The sequence below is a fragment of the Psammomys obesus genome, unplaced genomic scaffold, assembly GCF_907164565.1.
Source record: "Psammomys obesus unplaced genomic scaffold, mPsaObe1.curated_primary_1811, whole genome shotgun sequence".
Taxonomy (NCBI): Eukaryota; Metazoa; Chordata; class Mammalia; order Rodentia; family Muridae; genus Psammomys; species Psammomys obesus.
The window spans coordinates 3,384,034-3,406,885 of NW_026596433.1; the positions used below are offsets into that span (position 1 = coordinate 3,384,034).

At 44.9% G+C, this 22,852-nt stretch overlaps 1 protein-coding gene across 3 annotated transcripts in view; it reads right to left on the reverse strand.

Annotated features, from left to right (window-relative positions):
- Positions 1–17,435: 17,435 nt before the first annotated feature.
- The window catches only part of Sh3rf1 (SH3 domain containing ring finger 1), a 158,182-nt gene continuing 152,765 nt past the window's right edge, over positions 17,436–22,852 (reverse strand). For all 3 annotated transcript variants that reach the window (XM_055597891.1, XM_055597889.1, XM_055597890.1), the window contains exon 12: positions 17,436–19,789. In XM_055597891.1, coding sequence (XP_055453866.1) covers positions 19,621–19,789 — 169 coding nt within the window. In that variant the 3' untranslated portion in view covers positions 17,436–19,620. The remainder of the gene's footprint in view (positions 19,790–22,852) is intronic.

Consider the following 22,852-nt stretch of genomic DNA (forward strand, 5'->3'; position numbering starts at 1 on the left):
AGGCCACCGTGTCTCAAGGAAAGAAAAGAAAATTAGAATGACCTTCTTCCTATTTATTGTGGCTCTGCCATTTTGTAATTTCTCAGAGATTATCCCAAAGGTCCAAGATGTAAAGGTGATTAATCATATCTACAAATTCCTTTCTAGGGAAATATTGCCACATAACTTTCCTATGTGTATGATTTATACTTTTTGGTCTGAAGGGTATTTTTCTCTAAGAAGGCAAAAGCAACAGCCTGGGTCTGGGAAGGCAAGGTATCCACAAACAACCTGTTCTAAGGTTATCAATATTTGCACAACTCCTACAAGAGAATTTTACTCTAGGGTAGAGCATACGGCAGGAAAAGACACATGCTTCAGGGAAAAGACTCAACCACTGTGTTGTAGAGGAATTTTAATTCAGAAGATGGCTGCTCTGGCAAGAGATCACATCCAAAGATCTTCTAGGTCTGTGTGTTCCAGCTGGAATACAAACATGCCTTTAATCCAGGAGATAGAGACAACCAGATCTGAGTTCAAGGCCAGCCTTGTACATCGAAAGTTTCAGGTAAAGAAAAGCTTATGTCCAGACATAGTAGTACTCTCCTTTTATTGCAAATAATAAAGGTAGAGTTAGTTTGTAGAAGGAAGCACCCATATTTGAAAGTGACGTCTAATTGAGTGGCAGAAACAGAGAAAGACTAGGCAGAATAGGATAGGCCCAACTCTCATGAGAAGAGAGAGGAAAAGGAAGCTACTTAAGGGATAATACAGAGAGAGCAGGCAGTTTTTACCAGGACAGAAATATAGAGAGACAGGTTGCAGAGAGAGAACCCAGGTGAAGACTGAATGAGCCAGAGAATGAGAAGGAGCCAAGAGATTAGAGCAGATTGCTGGAGTTAGTTTGATGCCAAACAGAGCAATTCAGAGGCCAAGGGAAAAGCCAGATTGAATAAATTAGCTGTGGTCATGGTGTCTCTTTATAGCAATAAAACACTAAGACACTCCCTCTTTAGGACAAAGGACCTCTGAAATGCCAGTGGCTCGTTCAAACATAGTGCAAATGAAACCAAACAAAGATAAAACCACAGGAGAACTGTTTAGAAAAAAAAAAAAAGTATTTTTAGAAGATAAATTTTCATGTATTCTTGATAGCCTACAACTCAATGTGTAGCAGAATGAGTTTAGAGCTCTAAACTTCCAGCCTCTACCTGTCAAGTGATGGGATTACAGGAATGTGCCAGCGTGTCTAGTCTATATGACAGAACCCATGGCCATAAAACATGCTAGGCAAGTACTCTGCCACTCAGTGTATTTTTAATTAATAATTACAAAAGAGAAAGAGCAAGAGTTTCCAAATACTCCCCCCAGCAGTGTTCTTCCTGCATGAAGGGGCGCAGAGCCAAGCCTAGGCAGCTGAACTGGCACCCCATCTGTGCGTTGCAGCTCTACTCTCCAACCTGTCTGAGACAGTTATGCAACCCTGCGGTAAACCTGCCGTGGTAAACAAGGTAAGGCATTAAAGGTTGATTTTGGCTCAAGGTTTCTGAGGTTTCAGTCAGTGGTTATCAGTGCCATTGTTTAAATGTGTGTGTGTTTACTTATTTTTTAATATGTGTGAATGTTTTGCCTGTTGCACATATGTGCACCACACATGTGCCTGGTTCCCATGGAGTTATGGATGATTATGAGCTACTATGTGGTGCTGGGAACTGAACATGGGTTCTCTTCAAGAGCAATCAGTGCTCCTACCTGCTGCGCCATCTCTCTCTAGCTGCCTCTTCCCCCCAGTGCGTTTTGACAGGAGGCAAGGAGGGAGACATCAGTCTGGAAATGCACGGAAGAGAAAAACTGTTTATTTCATGGTAGCCAGGAACCAGAAAGAGACAGGAAAAGAACAAAGAGAAAGTACATGCCGTTAAGGTGTGTCCTCTGTGACTTACGTCCACCAACTCTGCCCCCACCTCCTAAAAACCCAATTTGGACTCATCAGTATATAAATAATTCATTGATTAGATCGGTGTCAATATGACCCAGTCATCTTAATAGCATCCGTATCTGGGGAGCCAAGCCCTCAGCATACTCGTTTGTTTGTGTGTTTGGTGTTTTGTTTGTTTGTTTGATTAGTTGGTTGGTTGGTTTTTTGAGACAAGAGTTTCTCTGTGTGTAGCCACGGCTGTCCTGAAACTTGCTCTGTAAACGAGGCTGGCCTCGAACTCACAACGATCTGCCTCTGCTTCTGCTTCCCAAGTGTTGCGAATAGAGACATGTGCCACCGTGCCCACATCCAAACCACAGAACTAGCTAACTAGGTTGCTTATCTTGGAATTCTGTCTGTCCCTTTCTTTGTCAGGGTTGTTAGCAATTGATTAACCCAGTGTGGAAGAAATAGCTCAAAAGAGGGTTGCTGGTGGGAGAGCTTGAGTCTCATCAGATGACACTCCCCTCCCAGGTCTCCCCACCCCCGATGAAGCTGGCCCTATGATGGAAGCTGTGAGCTTCCAACAGTTCTACAATTTGAGAACCGCAAACTCATGGCCTAGGCTCGCTGACTTTGGGGATCAGCAAAGGATGCCCTACCTCGCAGGGTATCTCTGTTTCCTGCAAGGAGACACAGACAGTTCCAGTACTTTTCCATTTTGTCCTGTCAGAAGAGAACCGCTTTCAGAAGTCACCCCGTGTTCTTGATCCTGAGAGGCCAGCAGCAGAGCTCACAGATAGCAGGAGCCTCACAGAATCAACAGCGAGTGCTCCCTCCCTCCCTGTGGCCTGATGCCCAGAACAAGATGTAATGTAAGAAGCAGAGAAAATTATTAGAGAGGGGGGAAAAATCACATAAATAGAGGGACTGGCCAAGATTCCAGTCCAAACAGAAAACGGGGAGGCTTGGAAGTGTCTGCAGGGGCAAGTGCGTGCTGCAGTTGCTGCTTGCACGGGGTCTGAGCTCCCGGTGCATGTCACAGAACCGCGTCGGAAGCCAGGCTGAAAGTGCCTGCTTTCAGAAATGAACTTACTTCACACACGCGCACATGTGCACACGCGCACAAAAATCAATGTGAGGAGAAAAAATTATTGTCGTATTTGTACATCAAACATCACGCTGGGTTCAGTGGGGATTTTATGTGATTTTAAAGACATCCTTTTAATGTGTCAACTCCTTATGACCTGCAAGCAGGATTTACACATCATTGCACAATTGCATTGCAAGAAGAATACAGAAATTGCATTTCAAAGCTGATTGGGCCTACCAGATCCTTACATTCTTTTCCCAAAGAGGAATAGCAGCTTTTTTTCCCCCCTTTAAACAGAAGAAATTAATAATAACAGGGTGGGGGGCGGCCACCAAAACCTGCTTGGCTTGCTTCCACGGTATTCTGCACAGAACCTCTCAAAAATGGGGCATCCAGGTCAGGGATGTGGAGGGGAGACCAGGCAGTTGGGAGTCCTGGCTGTTCCTCCTCCTGCCGCGAGCACGACACAGGCTGCTCAAGCCTCCTGCAGGCAGTTTTGAGCTGCCCAGTGTGGGCTCTGGGGGGCTGAACTGCGGTCCTCCGGAAGAGCAACAGCATTCATAACCGCTGCGCCCTCTGCTTTCCACTGAGATGGGGTCTCTCCTCTGCAAGGCTGCCTTCACACTCCATGTGCAGCTGAGGGTGCTCTTAAGCTTCTGGTTTGCGCACGTTAGACAAGCACTCTACCAACTGAGCTGTGCCCCTGCCCCAGCACACCCTTCTATTTTTAAAGTTAGGAGTTCAAATTCACCCAAATGATATTTATCTATCACCCCTCACAAATTCAGATTTCACACGTCCAGCATTATCTAAGACATTCAGTTTCAGCCCACAGGGTCATTGAACTACAATACTTCTAAAATAAATACTTCTACCCTGGAAGCATCTTTCTTACTCAACCTGTGCAACCGTTTCAAAGACCCCATCACTATACCACAGCCTTTGATAGGAAATTAAGTGCTCAGTGGATTTATGTTCTGCTTTGATTTTGTAGATGTGGCCTCGGTGTGTAGCACTGGCTGGCCTTGAACTCATGATATTCCTGCCTCAGCCTTGGAAATATTGGGGTTACAGTATATTCCAGAATATTCTTTCTGTGTGTAATCTCCTGCACTTCCTGTACTCAGTTAGCCACTGGCCCCCGCTGGTTCTCATTCTTAGCCACGCCTCTTCTAGCTCTGCTCACCAGTTTCCCATCCTCTCTAGATTCCCTTGACCCTCTGCCTCACTAGGTGAGCTCTGTCCCTCTGCTCTTCCAATGGCTAGCTGTGTTCTCAAGGTCTCTAGTAGGCGACATGCCACAGGGTCAAGGACACTCGGCCTGGCTTGGGCTATTGAAACCTCAAAGCCCACCTCCCGTGACAAGCTTCCTCCAACAAAGCCACACCCCTAATCCTTTTAATCCTATAAAAGTCTACACTCTGGTGGCTAAGCATTCAAATATACGAGCCTGTGGGGGCCGTTCTCATTCAGACCTCCACAGCACTCCACAGCTTTGTTGGTTGTCCAGTACAGGCATTTGTAGTCTTCACCGTGAACACATTTCTTTTCTCTCGAGGCTGAATGTATCCCAGGCTGCCTTTGAACTTCCTTTGCAGCTGGGGATGATCCTGAACTTCTGGTTCACGTGTTTCCTCTGTCCTAACGCAGGAATTTCATGTGAGTGCCATCACGTTCAGTTTATGCTGTGCTGGGGGCTGAACCCAGGGACTTTGTGCCTGCCGGGTAAGCCCTCTACTCTCTCTCCCTCCTTTTCTTTTTTCTTCCACCAAATTGCTTTCTTCCTGTTGCTGCTTCTTTTCCTTGCTGGAAATTGAACATACATCCAGAACTCGACTCAGCCTGTTGGTGAGACACCACTCAGACTCTTATGTTCCTTGCAGTTTTGAGTTTGTATTGTCTCCCCAACACATTGCAGTCTGGAGGACAAGGACAAGGTCATCCCATTTTTGCTTTTGTTTGGTTTGTTTGTTTTTCTTTTTTGTTTTTGGTTATCTCTTCTTGAGAGCCTATTGACCCCAATCTGTATCTACTTTTACTTTTCTATGTTTATGTTTATATTCTGGTAAGTCATCTCTAATAGTTTCTGAAATTAAAAAAAGTATTTCTGGGCAAGTAGCATCGCTCAGCAATGATGGCTCAGTTTGATCGCGGCTCACAAAGTGGAAGAAGAGACTCAAATCCTGCAAGTTTTCCTCTCTCTCTTCCTCTCTCTGTCTTCCTCCTCTCTCTCTCACACACACATACACACACGCCTGTGTGCACACACACACATACACACACACACTGCCATACTCAATACATGTATACACATACTATAAATTAAAGTCACAAAAATATTTCAAGTCTCCTGTGTCTTGCACAGCAGTACTTGCTGTTAGCTAAACAACCAGTAGCATCAGAGAACCAAGTCCATGTATTTGAAATAACAGTAATGCACATGTGAGTTTATTTCAGGCAAATAGAAAAACATCTGTAAATTCTGTAAGAATGGAGATGTGGCTGGGCTTGGTGGCACACACCTTTAATCTCAACACTCGGGAGGCAGAGACAGATGGATCGCTGTGAGTTTGAGGCTGGCCTGGAACTGGGCCCAGGCTGATAGCACTTGTGTATAATCTCAGTATTGGTTATGGGAAGGAGCTGAGACAGAAAGATCAAGAGTTCAAGGAAAGCCAGGAACACATAGTAAGACCTTGCCTTCAAAATAACAAAAGAACAAAGGCACCACATCATCACAGTCTTTTTGCACAGGAAACTTAAGGAGAACAGCTGGGAGTGTTCCTTTTCCAAACAAAAACAATTGTTTATGGATGATTCCACTGCATTCCACACCCACCAAGCTCCATCTCCCAAAATGGCTACCAAGGGGAGCATGTCTCCGGAAGGCGGAGAATGGGGTAGGTCAGGGAAGACCGAGGAGGAGATCGAGGAGAGGGACAGAGATGGTGATGTGGAAAGAAAGAAATGGAGGAAGTAATGCAGGATAGCAAACGTTTTAAAAAGAGAAAAGAAACGACAATATGGTCTAGAATATGGGATAAGTCACCACCAAATACTACCCCCAGCTCTGATCTAACGCTGTGGTTCTGCTTTCAGACCTAAGTCACTGGGTGACAACTCCAGCCTTGCTCCTCCCAAGCTCCCGCATTCTCAAGGTTTCATTCACTCCGGCTTTATTATAGGGCCCGGATGATAATGTGCCAATCCCACAAATCTGTCTCGCCAAATAAATCACAGGAAAGAATCATGTCGGCTTAAAGGGTAGAAACTCAATCCCGACTTTGATTTCTGCGAACCATTACCACATCACAGGAATCCACAATTGCTACCCCGGTGGAGCGAGCCGGTGGGGTGGCTGTCTACGGAGACTGCGCTCTGGCTCGATGTGGCTGAGCAGGAGAGGGCGTGCAGCCAGCCGGACAAGCCGGCGCGCACACAGCAGAGCTCAGCTTTCTCCCCGCAGTCGGGAACGAAGGACTCTGCCCTTCTTTTCTTATTCTCCCGTCCTTGCACGTTGCTATTTTCCATGGGCTCGGCTGCTTGGACACCCTGGGGGCCAATTTAATAAATGAGGCACTTTCAAGCACCAGGTTCCTAAATTCCTTTCTTTATCCACCCCGCTTTGCCGCACAGAGAAGTTTGAGCAGCCGAGGTGGTCTTTTGTGATACAGAGCCTCCAAAGCCCGCACTTGCCTTTTAGTAAAAGACCCACCAGCCCTGGTGGCACCATTATTGCGTATCTAAACCATAAAAGGAGTTTTTACTCATAGAGTCCCTGCCACCACACCAATTCCAAATGCGAGATTAGAATTTTTTTTTTTTTTTTTTTTTTTTTTTTTTTGTCCTTATTGTGTGTGTGTGTGCTGGGGACTGAATGTAGGCCCTGGAGCATGCTGTCTGTGCTGTGCCAAAGAGCAGGAGAAAGCCAGAATCAATCCTTAACTGGAGGTTGGCTTTTCTTTTTTTTTTTTTTTTTTCTTTTTCTGAACACCTTGGTAGGAAAGGGAAACTAAAGAGGAATTACAAATTAAACCACGGGGGATGGTAGAATTAGCTTGTATTAAAGAGAGAACTGGCAGCAAGCTATCAGTCTTTACAGTGTTCCGACCATAAGGGAGTTTGTTGAATGTGCGTTTGTGATATAATTTATAAGAAAATTGGTTTTACTCAGAAGGACGTTTCTGCTTTATGTGTTGCAGCACCCTTGAGTGCTGGCGGGGGGAGGGGTGTAATTCCATTAAGCTTTCAATTTCCACTGGCAAAAGGAATGAACTAGATAGGATTGGAAGATAAGGTGCTGGCAGCTGGCCTTCACTCCCCTGACCTTGCTCCAGGGGTCGCGGAATGAGAAGCGGTGCCTTTGTGCCAGAGATGTCACACCACGTTTAATTAGAGGGCTGGAGTGCCATTGTTCCCCTCCTTAAGCCCCTGTCTCAATTTGCTGAGAAAGTGTCCATTCTGCTCACAGTGGGCAGATCATGTGACCATCACCCCAGCAGCCTGGGGAGTCACATGCCCATTCTAGGGCTCTTTAGTGGACCAAAGATCACAGAGAATGTGAAACTCGGGGCATGCCGGAAGAGATGTGGCCTGGTATTTGGAGAGCCGCGCTTCCGTGTTCGCCTGGCTGGCCACAGTCCACTTAGACAGACCGAAAGACTTGAGCGGCAGAACTCCTCCCTCCTCCCCACCCTCCTGCCCAAGTTTTAAAAATTGTAATTTATCTATTAATGTTTAGGTGGGGGAAATGTGCCGCTGCTCACCTGAGGAGGTCAGAGGACGCTCTGCAGAAGCAGTTCTCTTCTTCCACCTGGTTGGGGGTGCCGGGGCTGAACTCAGGTCACCAGGCTTGGTGGCAAGAGTGTCCACCCTCCCTGCTTCTCTGCTTGAGCATGGCTTCTCTGTGTGCAGAACACATGGGGAGAAATAAACTCTTCAAAATTAAACTACCTCTGGGCTAAAGTCAGAGCTCAGCGTGGAGCCTATGAGAGGTGTAGGTTTCACCCCAGCAACACACACACAGAGAACCACGCTCAAATCTCAACGTGTTCATCACATATCTGTCAAGGTTTCTAACGCATGGGTTTCTGTAATCCTCACTGTATACATTGGTGGGGTGAGGAATTTAGCTCAGTTGGTAGATCATTTGAGTGGCACTGATGAACATCTGAGCCCAACCCCCTAGCAAGGTGTAAAAAGAATTATTTTAATCTTTTTTGCATGAATGTAATTTATTCACGTTATATCCCAAATGTAGCCTCCTCCCTCCTCTCCTCCCAGTCCCACCCTCCCTACAGAAAGGTGAAAATTTGAAAATGCCTGAATCGACACCTTGTTAAATGCAGCTGCATCCAGGGTGCGCTTTGTTTTTCCCCGTTTCAAGCAATATCCTAGAAAGAGTCTTATAACTGGTTAGCATATTTCAGAGGCAGAGGCAGAAGGACTCCAAGTCTGAGACCAGCCTGGGCAAATTAGGTAGAGTTGTCTTATAATAAAACTGAAAAGGCTGGGGGGTACAGCTCCCTGATAGGGTGCTTATGTAGCATGTGCGAGACCTTCCGTGCGGTTCCTCACCACACGCACGCGCGCGCACACACACACACACACACACACACACACACACACACACAGGAGCCGGATTCACTGAAACTGTACTTGTCCAATTCGGTAGGTATTTCCACTGTGGCTATTTACATCTGAATTCATTAAATAAGGTCCAATTAGAGATAGGGTTCCACAGTCCGAGTAGTCTCATCAAGACATTCACAGCCATGCGTGGCATCTCAGACATGAAAAGGACGTATTAAACTTTTTTTTTTTTAATTGGGAAACAACCAGGTCGTTTTCAATATTTTACTAATATGTATATAATCCTGTAGTTAGGACATGACTTTAATTCCAGCACTTTTCAAGCCCCAGGAGCAGGATAGTGAGTTCCAAGCTAGCCTGGGATACTTAGCCAAACTCTGTCTCCAAAACAAATAACAAGACTTCTGAATATGTGGTGTCATTTATGTTTGTAATTTAGATACTGGGTATCTCTTATTTTGCCTATATAATGATTTCAATGTTTTTTTTTTAAGTACCCATTTTATATGTGAAAATAATATATTTTTAATGTGCATTCATACACATAAAAAGAATGAGGCTTTTAAATGTTTTATCTTATTCATTCTCACTGGCTCTCTTACAAACATTTTTTCTCTTTTATTGGAAACGGATTTTTTTTCCTTACATAATATATCCTGATTACAGTTTCTATTCCCTCTTCCCCTCCCAGCTCCTCCACATCTCCCTTCCCATCTGGAGCCACTCCCTTTCAGTCTCTTATTAGAAAATAGACATGCTTCTGTGTAATAATAATAAAATAGGATAAAACAAAAACTAACACATTGGGATTGTGCAAAACAAACAACCTGAAGGAAATGAGTCAAAGGCATGAGAAACAGAGGCCCACTCATTCACACACGCAGGAAGCCCATAAAAACGCTAAACTGGAAGCTGTGATGGATATGCAGAGGACCTGTGCAGACCCTTGCAGGCCCTGTGCATGCTGCCTCCGTCTCTGTGAGTGCATATGAGCTTTGCTCATGTTTATTTAGAGGGCCTTGTTCTCCTGGTGTCCTCCATCCCCTCTGCCTTCTACATTCTTTCTCCCTTGTCTTCCATGGGGTTCTCCGAGGTCTGAGGGAAGGAATATAATGGAGACACCCATCAGGGATGAATGTTCCAAAGTCTCTCACTCTCTGCAGAATGTCTGTCTGTGGGTGTCTGTGTTTGTTCCCATCTGCTACAGGAGGAAGCTTCTCTGATGATGGCTGAGAAAGGCACTGATCTATACACCATCGAGTATAGCAGAATGTCATTAGGAGTTATTTTATTGCTATACTAGTATTGTTATTATTTTAGAAAAGTATATTTGGTTTTGTTTTATTTTAGTCACTGGACTATGTAGTCTCAGATTCTTAGTCACCCAAGCAGTGTTGGGTATAGGGTCCAACTTGAGGAATGGGTCTTAAGCAAATCACAAGCTTTGTGCCACCATTGCACAAGCACGTCTTGCAGGCAGGACACCACTGCAGATCAAACAACTTGTGGCTGGGTTGTTGTTTACATTTCTCTTTGGTAGCCCACAGAGCACCTTCCCGTACCAAAGGCACTGGAACATAGGGGTGAAGGCTCTATGAAGGCACCAGCTGGACTTCTCCATGTTTAGTGAGTTATGCAGGTGCTGTGTTCAGCAATAGAGCCTTGCTCTCAGTTTGTGAAGAGCAACCTATATTCTTCGCAACAGGATTCTTACGGAGATCCCTTTTGCCAACAACTCTATCAAATGTAAACCATTCCCAGTACTGGCAGCTTTGTCTGGTGTCAAGAGATGTCCAGTGGGTACTTTATCTCCTTTGTTTGGTGATTTCACTTAGATCGTGTTCATATATGTATTTATTTTAGAAAGCTTCTACTGTATAATGTAGAGGAATTTTAATTCAGTAACATGGCTGCCCTGGCAAGCCAAAGACCTTCTAGGTCTGTGTGATCTGGCTGGAGAGACACAATTTTAATCCCTCTGGCTGGAATACAGATACACCCTTAGTATATACCTTTAATCCCAAATGATGAAGGTAAAATTAGTTTGTAGAAGAAAGTGCCCATGTTTGAAAGTGACATAGGGGTGGACAAAGTTATAAATCAGAGAGAGAGAGAGAGAGAGAGAGAGAGAGAGAGAGAGAGAGAGAGATGTGACAGAATGAGGCAGAGATAGGATATGCCCAACTTCATGAGAACAGACAAGAAAGAGAAGCTACTTAAGTGCAGAACGATAGAAAGAGAGTATTCAGTTCAGTAGAGATGACAGTAGAGAACGTTGCGGAGCTGCGTGTAGTAGAGAACTCAGTAGAGAAGACAGTGCGGTACAGTTGAGTTTGGCACAGAACAGTACAGGGAGCTCAGTGCAGTTCGGCTGAGTGCAGTTCAGAAGCAGAGCAATTCAGTGAGAAGCCAAATTGAATCCGTCAGCTTGGAGAGGCGTTTGAGCCAGAACAGTTGAGTTGAACCAGCCAGCCAGAGTTCAGAAAAAAACTAGAAAGGGGAAAGTTATTGAGTAGTAAGCCTCCAAGAGGACAATTATTTCAGGCAAATAAAAGCTCCATTTACAGGATAAGGTTCCATATTACCCCTCAAATAACCCTTAATTTTAGCTGTTTCTCCCCATATTTCCCCCTCGTTGCTGTCTCCCATCCCACTCTCCTGTTCCAGGCTCCACCCCACCTACCCATATTTATCTATTCTAGTTCCCTTTTCCAGAGAGATCTATCTGCTCCCATCCCACCACCAGGACTTACTCTATAACCAACCTGTGGTGCTATGTACTGTAGTTTATCATTGACTCAACAGTTAATATCCACATGTAAGAGAACACATACCAGATTTGTCTGTCTGGGTCTGGGATATCTCACCCAGAATTATTATTATTTTTTTTAGTTCCATCCACTTAACCTACTAATCAATTTCTCTCTCTCAACTCTGTAGTATGTCATTGTGTAAATGCACACATTTTCTTTATCCCTGCATCTGTTGAGGGTCATCTAGACTGTTCCCAATTTCTGGCTATTATGACTAGAGTGGCAAGGAACATCTCTCTGGGCATGGGGGTAGAGTGTGAGGAGAGACCAAAGCAAGCAGTTTGCTACAAAGCTGGGCATGAGACTGGGGCACCGGACCTGGAAGAAAGATGGAGTAGTGGAGTCATGCAGTTAGCCTCCCTGATTTGCCTGCTGGAGTAGCCTTCGGGTTCCCAGGGAGTGCCTGCTGGAGCTGGGCCCAGAACAGAGCGATGAGTGTGTGTGGAGGGTGGGGGGGAGGTGTCAGCAGGTGGTCTGCTGCAGAGCTAGGGATGAGACTGGGGGTTGGATTGGGAGGAGTGCACAGAGAGGTGAAGACCTGAAGTTAGCCTACCTGCTTTCCTGGCTGGGAAGGGCAGCCAGGAAAGTTATCTTATTCTAACTCTTACTGCTGAGATAGACCCAGGCTGTCCCCTGACTGGCGATCCCCATGCCTCATCCTCTTAAGTGCTAGGACTACACCCCGTGCCACCAGAGCCTGACTGGCAGCTTGACGAGCTGTCAGTTTCTGTGAATAACAGCCTGGCTGGAGCTGGAAACAGAGCAGAGGAGAGAGGCTTTAACTCAAAGAGTCTGTTCTGAGATGAAGCCCACCTGGAGATAAATAATTTAGGTTGCATTAAGCCTGCAGCTTTGTCATGATCTCAAGCTCTTTCCCCCATCACTGGGGAAGGGAAGTCAGGACCTCTGCTGTGCTAAGCAGAGTGTTGGGCTGCATGGTGGTTAGCTGGGCTGACAGCAACCAGTCCTCAAGCTCATTCGTTGTCATCCCTACATGACTATCCTCCACTTTTAAGGGTGCTTTGTAGTTGACAGACATTTGCAGTTTTTCTGTGTGTTATGATGTTTCAAAAGCTACAAAAAAAAAAAAAAAAAAAAAAAAGAGCTTAAGAGATGGTTCTGTGGATAAGATTGAAAGCCATCAAGCCTGATAATCTTTGGGTTTGTTTTGCTTTGTTTTGTTTTTACAGAAAGGGTTTCTCTGTGTAGCCTTGGCTATCCTGGACTCCCTTTGTAGACCAGACTGGCTTTGAACTCACAGTGATCCGCCTGCCTCTGCCTCCCTGAGTGCTGAGATTAAAGGCATGCACTACCATGCTTAGCTCCTGATTGTTTGAGTTTGACCCTGTGACCCATAGGATAGGAGAGCACGAGAGAACAGACTCCCATGAATTGGCCTCTGACCTCCACATGCACACTGCTGTTTGGGCAGGTACACAGACACAGAGACACACAGACACAAAGTCTCTCTGTGTCTCTGTCTTTCTCTTTCTCTCTCTCTGGTTTGTTAGAAATTGCTCCTTTAAGGGTTGAGCAGTTAGTAAATGTCACCAAGGGCCTGTGGGGGCAAGCACTTGATATACAAAGGAACCAACCCCTCTTAGCACTAGACTTCCTCCACTCAGGGGCACCCCAGCATTCCTCTGCCTTCACTGCCCAGGCCAGGTGCCAGGCATCCAGAGACCACCCCAACAGCCTAAAGCTGCAGAAATTACTTTTTCATCCTGTCCAACTTGGATTTCCTGCAGAAATCCAATACAAGCATCAGCCTAAATATTCCCCTTGCTGTCTTCTACCTCCTAAGCACTCCAAGTTGGTTTTTAAATTTTTTTTTTTTATATTTTTCCTTTAATGGCCTCGAGTATCTTGAGTATTGCACCCTGCTTCTTGAACTGTCCAGAGCCTGTAAGTACAGTAAACAGGGCTTTCCTGAAGTTCTCTTGGATCTTCTTGTAGCAATATCTGAACGACTCACTCATAAACATACAAGAGATGGCTCAAGGTAGTTGCTGAACTACAATCATCCTGGCTACTTGGTATGCTTGAAGGAGGGAGAGAAAGCAACAAGTACAAGGAGTGACAAGGGTTGCCCAAGAGCAGTTACCCAAGAATAGTCTAAGAGAAGTTTATTTTACCACGTTAGCCTAGATCAGCAAGAACCCAGTAGAGTAGGGCATGATGGGCTGTGTCTAGAATCCTGGCACTGGGGAATCTGAGGCCGGCAGACTTTGAGTTTGAGGGCCAGCCTGGGCTACACATCCACCCTGTGTCATACACAATGACAATCAAACCTAGCCTGGAGGACGGTTGTATTAAACATGAAGGAGGACTGCAAAAAGAGCTTTTAACTAACCCCAGGGAGTATAGCTACTAACAGAGGAGAAAAGACATGAGACAAGGGCAGTTTCTGTCACAAGTCATTGCTCAGTTTCACTTTTGGGCTTTTTATGTCCCTCTATGCATAGAAGCTCTTTACATGTAAGGGCTTTTATCTTGTTATCAGCTACAGAATTACATCAGTGCGCCTCACCCTTCCTAATGCAACGACCCTTTAACACAGTTCCTCATACTGTGCTGATCCTCAATCATAAAATTATTTTGTTGCTACTTCATAACTGTAAATTTGCTACGTTTATGAATCATAATATAAATATTTGTGTTTTCTCATGGTCTTAGGTAACCCCTGTAAAAGGGTCGTTCAGCCCCTCCCAAAGGGGTTGTGACCCACAGATTGAGAACCACTGATATACATTTTCCCCATCATTCTTTTGAGTTTGATTATGGTGTTTTACCGTGTAGTATTTTAAATTTTCTGTAGCTGAATTAACTAGGTTCTTTTTTTTCTTCTACAGATTTTAGGCTTGGGTCATATCTAGCAATGCTAGAAAAAAAACTCTCATTCTAAAGTATCTAATTTTTTATTTTTTAAAAATACCTTAACAAGCATTTCAACCTTGAAAGCTTAAATCCAAGGTCAGAAACCTCTTAGAACCAAATGTTTTATTTAAGTTGAAAGCAATAGCAGTGGTCTGTGGCTCCCTCATCGTAGCTGGGATAATTCTCGTATCTTTGGAGATTTACTAGAACCCTAGTCCTATCTAGCCTGATCCTACACAAATACAAGAAATGGGAACTCAAAGATTAATGGCCACTCCAGTTCCCTTCCAGATCATTGCCAGAACCCCCGATCCTTATGTGAGACAGGAATCCATGCTGTGCCAGGTCTCTCGGGGGCTCTGAAATGGACATCTAAACAGTTCAATCAGGATGCTGTGGCAGTGTGTTGATCATGTGCTCACAGGGGGATTTCACAGGTGCTGCAGTTCCTGGGCTCACGGCAACAGCGCCAGCACCAGCAGTCGGCCACTGGGTCTCTGTAGCATCCACTGTAGGCACTTTTATGCAGTTATGATTTAGGCTGCATCTTCCGTCTATGACCGTTTCTGTCTGCCTTTTTTCTGTTTGCATTTCTTCATTTCAGCTGCAAATAGTCCCTTGGACAGTTTGTGTAAGTTTTGATAATTTTTCTTAACTTTTTAAATAATAGATCTTTGTGAGTTTTATGGTAGTTAAATGATGGACTATTATCCACATACATTGTATGTTTTCTGTTCTTGGCTGATATTGCTAGGGTTTGCGGCCTATCTTTTATGTCCAACCCCTCTAAAACTGTTACAAATCTCTAAACCACGTGTATACGGCAGACCTGCCTGGTTCAACTGCACTGTTCAAAGGTTAACCGTAATAGGAAACACAAATCTATTAACCAGAGACAGTGTATATTAAAACAGTCACTGTTTACTTTGGCTGGCCACTACTCAGTCAAATAGCGCCTTCCTGTGTCTGCTGATAAGGCCTGCTGGGCAGGCAGAGCAAAGTCCCCAAGCATTCCCCACCGCCTGGACGCACAGGCGGTTCGCTTCCCTTTGCCAGAGTTGGACACTGGCTAAACTCATCTGTAAGTATATTCAGGTTTATTTTCAGAGGCAGACATGTTCTCTTTCTTGGAGTGTCTTCAGTTGGACCCTACTTGATAAGGGCAGTTTAATCGGTTTAAAACACACTTAAAAAAAATAACTTCACAGGAGCCGGCAAGATGGTGCAGTGGGTTAAAACACTCGCTGGGTAAGCCTGGTGATCCAAGTTGGGTTCCCAGAACACACAGTGGGAGAAGTGATTCCTGATCATTCTGCACCGCCCCTGCACGGGGTGTGTGTGTGTGTGTGTGTGTGTGTGTGTGTGTGTGTGTGTGTGTGTGTGTGTGTAATAATAAAAAAGGATTGAGATGGCTCAGCAGGCAAAGGTGCTTACATGCAAGCCTGCCAACCTGAGCCCAATCCCTGGAAATCATGTAAAGGCAGAAGCAGAAAACTGATTCCACACAGTTGCACTCGGACTTCCACATGCATTCTGTAGCACACATACTACTTACATACATACACACCACACAGACACATTACACACACACACACATAAAATAATGAAAGAAAAGGTTCCTATGGATTCAAATGAGGAGTCAAGTAACTTTAAGCATCTATTAGAGCTCTTTCCAAATGATCCAAGTGGCGTGGCACACCCCTGTAATCCCAGCACTCTGGGAGGCAGAGGGAGGTGGATCTCTGTGAGTTCGAGGCCAGCCTGGTCTACAAAGTGAGTCTAGAACAGCCAAGGCTACACAGAGAAACCCTGTCACAAAACAAAACAAAACAAAACAAAACAAAAAACAAAACAAAACAAATGACAACAAAACTCCTTCGAAGCTTAAATTCCAGTGTTTTTATATTCTTGGGTCGCAACCATCACTGAACTTACTTCTAAAGACACTAAATGTGGCCCTGAACTGAGCATGGCAGTATGTGTCTACAGTCCTACCTTTTGGGGAGATTTAGAGTCTGAGTCGGAAGGATTTGCTTAAGCCTAGGAACCTAAAGGGAGCCTCGCCAGCACTATGAAATGCCATGTCAAGAAAAATTAAAAGTCCCTTTACTATAGGAACAAAAAATTAAATATGCAGCTCTTGTAGACAGTGCCTTAGCTTGTTCCTTCTGAATGCAGTCAGACCCAGAAAGGCACTTATTCTACATAATATGCCCTACAGGGGGATGGCAAATATCTTTAAACCCAGCACTCTGGGAGGCAGAGGAAAGCAGATCTCTGTGAGTTTGAGGCCAGCCTGACGTACATAGTTCTAATCTAGTCAGCTAGAGAGAACCTGTCTCAAAGGAAAAATAAAATGGAAAGGAAAAGTTAGACTTTTCAAACAGTGACACTTTCTCCTTTGCCCTTCACATTCACCAGTGGGATACCTGGGATGCTGGCAGGAAGAGATGATGTTATAATTGGCTTACACAGTAACTGCAGAGGGAATGTCTAACAAAGTCACAACACAACCCCGAATTCCTGATCTCTAATTCTTACAAGTGATTTGATATGGTAGCCCAAAGTCAAGAGAAAAAATATTTTTAGACAAGGCTTATGTGAGCCTTTCATTTTGTGGGAGATTAAAATAGTGGCGGGCTGAGGGGCAGCATTCCCACGGGACACCAGACCTGTGTTCCTATGCTTGGTTCTGGATCTACGGCTCCCACACTTACTCTGTCTTGTCTTGTGAGACCCAGAAACTCTTCGAAGAGTTTACGTTTCTTGGGGAACTAAGCAAATATAGTTTGTTTGAGAAGAAAAATAAATCATAACTATGAAACCGACCCTCACAGGAGGCACTTCAGTGTGAGATACACACACAAAGAGGGGTATCATTTTGAAAGTAAGTCAAAAGTGTAAAGAACCCCCTCCCTTGTGTATATATGTGTGGGTGTGTTTATATGAATGTGTGTATGGATGAAAAGATTAAAAGACTACTGTGTCTCCTGGGGCTGGAGGTACAGCCGGCCGTGAGCTGACCAATGTGTGAAGTGAATTTAGGTCCCCTGTAAGAGTAGGACAGGCTCTTAACAGCGGAGCCACCTCTGCACCCACAAGTGATTTTTATTTTTGTTCATTTTAAAGAGCAAATACTTCAGAGATTCAGACAAGAGGCATAGAAGGGTTGAACATCAATTTTTAATAATGAAACTTTTTATCCAGTCCTCAAAGTTAACATAAAAGGAATGATAAATTGTAATTTTATCATTCCCACCACGGTGTAACAAGCCCTTGTTACAACATCCATCTACTGTCTCCAAAAAACCCCAATAAAACCCACACATTATATCACCTAATGACCTAGCAACAGATGAGATTTTAACCAACTTTATACCAGGAAGCTATTACCAGGGATACTTCAATCACATAGCTGAAAATATGGAGAAAAGACAGGTAAAAAAAAAAAAATCATCTTAACTTGTAGTAGTCTTTTTGCTTTTTTAAAATTTCTATAAAATACACTAATTTCCCAAAATAAAGAATATTATGACACATTGGTGTCAACTCACACAGATGAAAGCTGATGACAGCTTTTTTCCTAACTAAAGTTCATTTCACCAAACCTTTATATATTACATGAATATCCAAGTAAAGTATTTTTTAAAAAAAAATTCAACACAAAGTAACATAATATACAGTGTTTTTATATATAAAAAGTTAACAGGAATGACTCCATCTCTAACCACATTACGTATCTTTTTAAGACAATGGAACATCTTGCCATTACGTGATTCTTCAGTTCATGTCATTATTTCCCAGCTACTTTTTTCTTAAAGTTGAAAAACAAAAAAGAAAAGGTTGGTTGGCTGCTGACTTCCTTCCTTAACTTAACCCAGAAGAGAACTGTAGAACCATCTCATTCACTACCACGCTGCCTTTACTCTGTTTTCAGGACTACCCAGACCCAGGGCTGGGGTGACATTAGAAGACGACACCACTGACATCAAACGAAGGATATAAAAAGATGGGCTCAGCCAGACTCTGTCACAATTGTGGGTGTGGGCACAGCCACTCCCAGCATACCTTGCAGAGCTTCAACACAGTCACAGGAGCGAGTGGTCTCCTGGGTAAACTCTCCCTCCATGTCTGTCCACCGGGAGGAAACACATGAAAGAGCATTTTAACTAAGTACTGGTGTGCTGGCTGACATACGCCTTCACCAGAGAGGAAGCGAGCACACCTAAGACATCTCGGTCAGTAGTGGCGGTGGGGTAGAGAAATGTCGGTCAGTTCGGAGGGAAAGCTGCAATGACATATACACACCATGCACAGTCCACATCACTGTGGGGATCTGGTAGCACATGCAAGATGGCCAAGGAATCACAACGGATGAATGGAAACTTTCACAGTGTTTCTTACAGCCTTTGACTTCAACACAAGTGCATCTCTTACCACCACTGTCTCACAAATGTTTTTACTGTGTCTTGGGCATGCAGATCACTGGGGGTGGGGGGTGGGGTAGAATGGAAATTACACTTCAAAGCCTTCACACGCATTGACTACAACCTCAGTTCCTCTTACTTCCTAACCAATGCGTCGGACTGCTTGCGTTGGCAAACAAGTCTGCATTTTCAGTCAATGGTTGTGCTTTATTTTCTTCCTTATTTTACCCATTTCATTCTAGGAAAATGAAAACAACCCACAAAGTGAAATCAAGGACTATGTCTTCAGCTTGGCTTCTGATCAAAGCAGACACCTCCTCTAGCCAGGGCCTCTGTCTCCCCACCCCAGGACCTTACTGGTACTGATTTAGTTGTCTGCTAGGAAACTGCCATTGTTGTTTAAAAGAAGCAAAGTATAATGGGGGGGAGGAGGGCATCGAGCAGGGGACAGGGAGATGAATCCTATGTCAGAAAGACTCTCTTGCTTAACAGACAGGAGAGAACCCAGCTTCTCCTTAACCATCATTTCATAAATTAAAAATTTTTTAAAAACCATAATCCAAGGAATTTGCTATTATAAGAAAGTTCAAGTTTTAAAAAAGCAAATAAATTAGTTAAGCCTTGTAAACAATTGTCCATTTTAGTTATAGATCTTTAAAAAAAAAGACTTTTATCTGTATAGTTCATTAGACAGTACAAGGCACACTACACGTCAGAACCCAGAGTGACAGAATCCACATGGGTGTGGATCACCTCCACTCTGCCCACTGGGGTAACCAGGCCGGGGCTCTGGAGTCATGTGCCCATCCTCTGCTCAGCTCTTGAAGGTCTGGAAGTCCACAGATGTGCTCTTTCTGTGAAACGACTTTGTGCTCTTTAGTCATGTGATGTGATGTTAAGCCTTCTCTGCGTTGAGTCTCCTCAGATGTTCTCCACAAAGCTCCCTGGGAAAAGGCCAGTCTTCCCGTTTCTTTGTAACGTGCCTTTGAACCAGCCATCCTCTCGTTTCTTATGAACAAACACAATGTCTCCTTCTTTGAGTTCAAGTTCTGCCTCGCTCTGAGGAGGATAGGAAACCACCACCCTGTGCCTACGGAAGAGAAGTACTCTGTTCAGATGAGCAACAAAAAGGGTGCACTAGCCGTCTGCATGCTGCCTCAGCACAAGCAGAATTTACACATGAATCGACAAGGGTTCGTACAACCAAAATACAGTGGTTCTCAGTTTAACAGGCTTGGAATTAACAGAGTGAGCGGAGTAACACCAGGGGCGGGCAAGCCTCTGTGGCTGAGTTACCTGCACAGGAGAGGCACTGCTGCCTGTTCAGGTGCTTGTATTTAGCCATACTTAAAGATGTGTTTTGAATGGATTCTTAATAGGGAAACCATTTATGTCCTACCTTCTGCTCCAGGAAGAGACAAATAGAGTTAATTTCTAAGATGGGGAGGCGTAGCTGAGCAAGCTACAACGCTCTTCCTAGGGCTGTGTGGGTTCTGCCCTGCCTCCACACTGAGCCTAGGGCAGAGCTGGAGGAATGCCTTCGGTATCCCTTATACTGGGCTTCCTCTTTGGGAGGACAGTGATTTTGAGGAATTCTGCCTGTCTTACACAGCCAAGTCTCCCGATAGGAAGAAGGTCTCAAGGTCTACACAGAGAGTAGAGAACTTGTGGGTTCAAATTTTGCCCACCACGACCAGGAATGATGCGGACGTTCCCATTTCCATTCATCCTCTTCTATTTGCTTTAGAGCACTCCCGGGCCCTAGCAGCCTTGTGGAGCTGCCCCATGCCCCTGTCTCCAATGCAGGGTTATAGTGAGGAACTAAGGAAGCCAGGCGGAGGTGGCTTATTTTGGGTTTCGTTTCCCACCCGCCAGCGCTTTCTCTACTAGATCCTATCTTTCTCCTTTCTCTTGCTTTTCCCAATCGGAGTGGTGGTTGTTGGTGGTGACGTTTAGCTGCCACGTCATCCCTGCCTCTGCTATCCCAACGCTTGCACAGTTTCCTTCGACAATGCATAGGGATGTCCTGTGTGACGAGAAAAGCATCACAAAAGTGACAGTGTGATTTCTGATGCAAGGTAACCGAAGACTAGGAAATCAGGCGGCATGAATGAGCGTACCGGACACCCCTATTGAGACCATGTGAGGGTCTGACGTCTCTTTCCAAAGCCAGTCAACAGGAACGTGAAGGAGCCGCCTTAACACTGGGCCCTCTAGCCCCAGCCAAGCATCTTTACAGTCTGGTTCTCTCTCAAATCCTCGCCTATAAAAACTAGAATCCATCCACGTTGGGAAAGACCACAGCGAACAGTCTCATTTTTCATAAAAGCTAAGTAGCTGTCCGACAATTTACTCAGCTTCCTGGGGCACAGGGACCAATTTACCCTGTAATGTCTATGGCAAAGGCATATAGCACTGGTGTGTTTTGTTTCCAAGAAAGGTACAGCCAACTCAGACGTGAGAGTTCAGTCAAGATGAGGTCAATCAAGTGCAGAGCAGGGGAAGAGGCAAGGCACTGTGGGTGACAGGGGATTGACAGTCTTTATGGTCACTTAGAGCACTGTAACTTTGAGCCAGTTAACACTGCCTCAGTTTCCTCACCTGGAGAACGGGACTACAATGAATCAGACAATATATTTCATAAGCAATATAAAAGATTATGAGAGTGACTTCATTGTGGAGCAATCTAAAGGAAGAACCCAGATGTGGTTCCTCAGGTCTGGTGCCAACAGGCTAAAAATCCACAGAAAAAGCAATCATGTAGCTGCCATTTGGGGCAAGTTAAAATTTAAGCAAAGCTTTGCAGTTCTGGGGGAAACGTACCACCGACTCAAAGTACATTGTGGGTAGATCTCTCACGAGGTTCGTTTCTGACTGGCAGTCTACAAGCTGCTTTAAGGTAAAACGGAACCAAGAATAGTTTATTAAAAAAAAAAAAACCTTGAAGTGAATTAGATTAATATTTGCATTTTACAGAAATGCACTAAACCAATTTTGTCAGAAAACCCTGAACTAGAATGGCTGCTGGGCTAAGGACATAATCTTCCTGCCAAATTCCCAGTGGGAGCAAATTTTCATTGCTAAGTTATAGACCTCGAGGGGGAGGGATGGAGCGAGAAGCTATGTGCACAGTGGAAACTGTGACACAGTGAATATCATGTGAGGACTGCCAGGTGCGGCAGTGAGAGACTACACTTAGAAGCCTTCCAGCTCGGGCCTTGGCCTTGAGCCTTATGAAACGGCTTGTACTGAGCTTTCTCGCACAGCTCCAGAGAGCCAAATGCTGGCAGGACGGCCCAGCGGGCTCAGGCACCAGCAGGCCCTGCCAAGCTGAATATTTACAGCGGCCAACAAGCAGATGTAAGGCACAGCTGCTAAGGGACTTACACCTGCCGCCCCGCCCTCTGGCTCGCTGGGTTTACGGTTGCCTGTGTGCGAATAGGGATCTTGGTCACTTCTGAACACACTGAACCGGAGCTACGCTCTCCGCACCTTCTCTGGCACCTGCAGAGCCATCTCCGAAGGCCACACCACAGTCAGGCCTCTTCGCAGCCATCCTCCCCATCCAGGTTGATGGCCTTGCTATGCTCCCTCCTTCTTGAATCATATTTCAGCCTGACCCCAATGCATTCCACACACAGCTCCAAGATTTATATTATGTAACTCCACCTGTAGGTACCCATTGTGAAAAATCATTAACAGGCTCTCAGTGTCTGTAAGGTTAATCCTCATGCCGCTACACAAAGCCCTCAACGATCTGGCCTTAATCCTGCTTTATAGCTATAGCCGCTATCTTCACCACAAACATTCCAAACACTCCCTGGAGCCTGTCTCTTCCGACTCCCCCGTCTCTTCAGATACAGTCTCACTTCTACTCCACATATTGGCTCACACAGCTTCTTGCACTGGGGATTTCTTTGACAATAACTCTGCCCATCCATGCCCTATCAATCTCCCAAGATTTGGCTCCAAATCTGTCTCCTATGAAACCTCCAGCCCCGTAGCTGGAAGTAATTTCACGCTTGATTAAATCCCCAGGGACCCCGTGTGTATTTCTCACGGCACTTAGCACAGCCCACGACCGTATTTTCACCATCTGTGTCCCAGTCTCATTTGTTCTCTACTTGTGGGGTGAGGTGAAGCTGAATTCACT